The following is a 6,000-nucleotide window of genomic DNA, read 5'->3' on the forward strand; positions in this document are numbered from 1 at the left end:
AAGTTATACTAAATATTTAAAATAAAAGGATAAGAGCACGGACAATCCCCATAGGTTGGCATTCATGGGGACGAGGAAATTCCTCCATAGGAAACGCCCCATTGTGTTTGACGAGAAAGGCAGAGGTGCTTGCACAACAGGTGCTCTCACAACAGGTGATCTGGAAAAAGTTGTGAAAGGAGAAAATGCTCTCACAGCAATGAGTTATTTCTCACATACATTATGAGCCTGATCTCACATACATTGAAATACAAACAGCCACTGGGAACTTCCTCCAAGCCCATTGGCTGTGTTTGTCTCGTCTAACAATCCTGTGTTGTCTTGGGTCTTCATCTGCATGTCCATATGTGTGACGTGTGTGTGGCAGCTACACTATGAGCTCCCAGATACTGTTAAAATAAAATAAATAAATAAATATAAAGGTGAAATGGTGTGGGAAAGTGTCGGGCTAAACCCGCTAGCATTGAGTTCCCAAATTGTTGCTCAAAATCACTGCAGCCATGGCAACCATTCCAAGATAAATGGGAAAGAAAAAAGGTATGATGTAGATTTGATGGATTATAATTTCTGCCAAAATCTCCAACCCTACAAGCTTTTAAGGTGAGCTGTTCGGTGCTTACTTGCACCTGCAAATTGGATGACTGGCACATTAATGGTTACTTTTAGAGTCTCCTGCCAAGTTGTAACATGGCCAAACAAAAGCCATCCATCAACACCATAATGCCTTTCTGATATCAAAATTGATATCGCTTCTGATATCAAATCCCTCCTCTTCTCTCCAATGGCTTGATCTCCGATCATCAATTTGGATTCAGACCAGGTCACTCTACTCTGGACATGCTGCTTCTGCTGTCTCAACAATGGATGGAGGTCCTCAATGCCAAACAGGAAATCAGAGCTGTCTCCCTTGACATATCACGTGCCTTCAATACGGTCTGGCACACCACCCTGCTCACCAAACTCTCCTCCTATGGTATCCATCGAAACCTCCATGCATGGCTTGCGAACTTCCTCTCCGGTCGCAATCAACAGGTGGCCCTGAATGGAATTCTCTCATCTCCCCTTCCTGTTCAGGCTGGAGTTCCCCAAGGCAGTGTTCTTGGCCCAGTGCTTTTTCTGGTCTTCATCAATTATCTCTCCGATTCTCTGGAAAATCCTCTCTATCTCTTGGCTGATGACTCCACTCTCTGCCACTCCATACCTCATCCCTCAGATCAGCAGGCAGCAGCCTCTTCACTCTCTGCAGACCTGGACAATATCACAGACTGGTCAAACAAGTGGAACATGTCTTTCAATCCTGACAAATCTCACACTCTCACTATGTCTCGCCAAAAAGACCGACTGGACAACCCTCACATCTACTTTCTGAACAATCTTCTTGAAGAAGTTCTGTCACTCAAGCTTTCTGTCACTCACTATCTGTCATTATCTTTCCTGGGAAAACCACATTTCCAAGCTGGCCTCCAAAGCCAGTTGACGACTGGGCATCCTTCGTCTTGCGAAGGCCTTCCTTGGCACACCTGAACTCCTCACCACATACAAAGCTTTCATCTGCAGCTCAATGGAATACTGCTATCCCCTCTGGGCTGGTGCTTCTGCCTCACACCTAGCTCGGCTTCACGCGGTTGAAACCAAAGCATTCAGAATCATTGGAATCTCCTGTGATTAAGCCGATTGTGAGGGTTTTTCTCTCTATCACTGCAGGCAGGTTGGTGGTCTTTCTGTCTTCTACCAACTCCTCTCCGGCCTAGCTCCCCCAGCTCTGTCTGTGCTCTGTCCCCCAAATATTCCTGCAGGACTCACAAGATCTGCCAGCAACCTTCTTCTGGTGAAACTGCCAAAATCAAGACTCTCTGCTCACCTTCACTCTTTCATTCCTCTTTTCTCCCACCTCTGGAACAAACTCCCACACTCTCTTCAATCCCATTCCTCCCTCCAGGTCTTCAAAACAGCTGTTCACCACCATCTCTTATCTTCCCCCATCTAAAACCTTGATCTTTTCTACCCCTGTTAAAAGACCGAAAATCCACCTTTTTCAATCTCCGACTTCATTGCTGAAATTCTTAGTAGTGTTCATTTGCTTTATACTGTGTACCCCTTCCCTCCCCGCCCCTCCCCCTAGCCCTCCTCCTTCCACAGATCTACCGACGTCCCTGTTCTCTTCTGTTGTTGTGCTTGTGTGCTTGCCTCTCTCTCCCCCTCTCGTCTCCCGCTCCCTTTATTGTATGTTTATGTGTCCGTGCATGTTTTCATGTTTGACGTGTTAGCGAGCCTCAACTCTGTTTATACAAAAAAAAAAAAAAGGCAAAATGCCTTAAATTCAAATAATATCGTTGTGAATATTCAAGCTTTTTGCTCTTTTTAGTCTCCTACCCGGAGGGGACTATAAGTTTGCTCTCCGTCTGTCTGTCTGTTTGTCCGTCCCACCTGTGGTTTTCTCCACATTTCCCCCATATCCCTTAACATATTGAACTGAAACTTGGTAAATGGCTTTATTATGATAAGTTACAGAACAATTTAGAATTTCAGAGTTTTTCTCTCTGTCTGTCCATCTGTCCTATCATCCTTCTGTCCGTCCCATCTGTGGTTTTCTGCACTTTTACCCCATACCCTTTAACATATTCAACCGAAACATGGTGTATGGCTTTATTATGATAGGTTACAGAACAAGTTTGAATTTCGGGCCTTTGCTCTTTGTCTGTCCATCTGTCTGTCAGTCCGTCCATCTGTCTGCCCATCCGTCTGTCCGTCCCACCTGTGGTTTTCTGCACTTTCCCCACACACCCTTTACATATTCAACTGAAACTTGGTACATGGCTTCATTATGATAAGTTACAGGACAAGTTTGAGTTTCAGGGTGTTTTGGAAATTTTTCACTGAGTTATGGACTTTTTGAACTTAGAAAATATCACATATTATCTTACACTTTAACATATTGAACTGAAACCTGTTAGGGGACATGTATTGCAAGAAATTCTCCCTCTTGTTTCTTTGATTCTTGTGCATGAGTAATGTTTGGTGCATGAGAGAATGGACAGGAAAGGTTTCTACAACATCAACATTAAACACTAGCATTAACATACCCTGTTATCGGCACTTTTCTGTACATATCATGATCGCCTGCTCTTTATTGATCATTATCCTCACCATTATGTTTTGCTACATTCAATGTCCTCACCATTTCCTTCACCACTAACTGCTCCCCTCACCTCCACCACACCCTTTTACCTTCCCCTTCTTTCAGATATTAGTCCAGCCTCCTCATCACTCTCTGAAGATCCAATGTCAACTACTCCATCACCACCATCACCTCCGACACTGGCTGCAAGCTCCCAGGTTGCGGCAGTGCTGGAATGATGTGATCCAGCACACGAAACCTTGAGGGAGAACATGTCATTGGTCAAGCAAGAGGTCATGCTCGTTGATCAGAGGCCACCAACAAGGAACGCTTCAGAGTTAAGTTGTCTGCTGAAAAGATTCCAGATGGTTTACCTGGGAACTCTTGAGGAGGAGGGAGCCAGGTTTCTTCGTTATACCTCCCTGGTAGGCAAGACTTGTAAACACTTGGCTGAACACCCAAACATGCAGCTGCTCAGCAAACGTGTTTACGAAAACTTACAACCAATTCCTGCTTTGCTCTCGCCACAGCCTGATATTCTCTGCATTAGAAAGGTGGAAAGCCCAACTCTTACGGTTGGAGAATCGTCACGGTTTCCATGGCTTTTGTTTGAGTTTGTACAGAGATGGATGAGTGAGGAGCTCTCAATGCAATTGATCAAAGCAAGGCGAGTTGCATCAATGCAATATTTCCAAAACGAATAAAATTTACCCATCGAGCAATCGGGTTAAATTTGGTGTTACATCCACTTTGAGGGAACTCTATATACCTCTGAAATACCATGCATCTGCAGCATAAACGTCATTTATTTATCCAGATGTATCACTGGCTTCCTGTTTTTAGCGACTGACAGGGCATGGAACTGTGGACGTCTTGTGCAAGCTTTAATGTGGCTTACAGTGGGTTGCGGGACAGGTTGGTGGACAGGCCCATTGCCCGGCAGGTTCCCCGCACTGCTTTGCGCAAAATTCCCAGTGGAGTTTGGTGTGCCAGCGTTGGTAATTTTGTGAGTGCGAATGGTGGATCATTTGTACACATAACCTTGGTGATGTGATTCCAGCATTCCTGATGTTGGTGACCCGGTGAAACTGTCCGTGTGGTGCCTGGTTTTTATTCTTCTGCCGTAACGCTGCTACGAGGCTGCGTATTTTTGTACACCGTCGTGCCGTGTCGCCATTGCGTTATAACCGCCATTTCCTGTAGGCGGTGAAGTTGGCTGGCTGCTAGGGTCAAATACCATTTCCTTACTCAAAGCTATTTGCATTTCCAACAAAGTAGTTACTGATGCAACTTCCTATACCAATTGAGCAGCTACTTCTCGTCCCAGTTGCATAATGGTACTTGAATGGTGTCCTTACCTTTTTCTGGCAGGAAATGTCTTTATTTGATCTTTTCCAGTAAACTGATAGTTTAGAATTATCTAATATTAGGCTCAGATCAGATTCTGTTGATATCCTGATTCTTCCTTTGAAAACAACTTCAAATGCTAGATTGTATTCTTCTGGTGCTTGTCAAGATGGTTTATGGAAAAACAAATTTCTGCAACTCCTGTCCCCCACAAGTCTCTTCTCTACCTTCATCATCACATTGTCACCACTTCCCTGATGCTCCTTTCCGCATTGATGACCCTGCCACCAGCCTGCTTCACCCTTTCGATCCCTCCAAGACGGAAGCTATCTCGCTATCCGTGTTCATGCACCAATACAAAGATGCTGATCGAGTTGGAAGTGGCTTTTCTATGCATGTACTAGCTTTGTGCTCCTAAGACCCAGTACTTCTTCCTGACATTTCTGAAACCACCCCCTTCATCTTTCACTCCCCCAAAGACGTTTATGCTTGAGTTATTCCCCCTTACCACCCACCCCTGCCGCAACAACCCTGATCGCAATGCAGTGATGGGCCTAGTGGCCAATCTTTCATGTTTCTTAACCTTGAATCCCTGTCCTTACAAATAAACTTGTGCAGGTACATTGCTGCTCAAATTGTTTTTTGTTGTTGTTGTTGTTGTTGTTAAGCTTATCTTGTTGTGCTAATCGAATTGCCTCATAGTTTGACGCTGCTCAATAGGGGCTTGCATGAATGGTCAATGGTAGCGTGCGTATTCACTTCCGTGCTAAATGTCTGGGTTTGAATCTCTACCTGGCTACAGACTCAGCCTGGTACATCACAGGTTGGATATTGCATCAGCGAGTATGGTATTGTTTGGAGGGGACTTTTAGCCAGCTGTTCCAGATGCTAGTATTTGTTTCTGGGTTTTGGGGTCAAAGGTCAAATGTCATAATTCCCGTTTGGTAAAAATTCTGTTATGAAGCGAACTTGTGAACCAGTCATATGATTTTCACCAAACTTGGTATAATTATGTATAATGATGCAAATATGAACTGATTAGATGTTGGGATGAAAGGTCAGAGGTCATGTTAAGTTACAATTGTTTCGTTACCACAGTGAGTTCAGAATGGCTGAAGGGATCTGAGTCAAACTTGGTACCAGTGTGTATAATGATGTAAAGATTAACTGATTAGATTGTGGTCAAAGGTAGATGTCAGGAAAAGAAAAATTATGTTACCAAGTCAACTTGTGAACCAGTGATGGGAATCTTAACACACTTAGTATAAGTATATATGATGCAAAGTTGAACTGATTGGATTATGCCATGAAGAGGTCAAAGGTCAGAGGTCATATCTGGTAAAAATGGGATAACTTTAGAATAGCTGAAGGGATTTAAATCAAACTTGGTACAAGTATGCATCATGATGTAAACATGAACTGAGATTTTGGGGTGAAGAGGTCAATGGTCAGAGGTCATGCTAAGTAAAAATTATTTTGTTACCGCGATAACTTAGGAATGGCTGAAGGGATCCAAGTCGAAGTTGGTACAATTA

The 6,000-nt window shown here is 43.8% G+C and overlaps 1 protein-coding gene across 2 annotated transcripts in view; it reads left to right on the forward strand.

Annotated features, from left to right (window-relative positions):
* The window catches only part of LOC137425127 (calcium/calmodulin-dependent protein kinase type 1D), a 178,487-nt gene extending 173,382 nt beyond the window's left edge, over nucleotides 1-5,105 (forward strand). For both annotated transcript variants that reach the window (XM_068113246.2, XM_068113247.2), the window contains one exon: nucleotides 3,245-5,105. In XM_068113246.2, coding sequence (XP_067969347.1) covers nucleotides 3,245-3,357 — 113 coding nt within the window. In that variant the 3' untranslated portion in view covers nucleotides 3,358-5,105. The remainder of the gene's footprint in view (nucleotides 1-3,244) is intronic.
* The last annotated feature ends 895 nt before the right edge of the window (nucleotides 5,106-6,000 follow it).

Source organism: Myxine glutinosa, chromosome 4 (genome assembly GCF_964187855.1).
Source record: "Myxine glutinosa chromosome 4, kmMyxGlut1.1, whole genome shotgun sequence".
NCBI lineage: Eukaryota > Metazoa > Chordata > Myxini > Myxiniformes > Myxinidae > Myxine > Myxine glutinosa.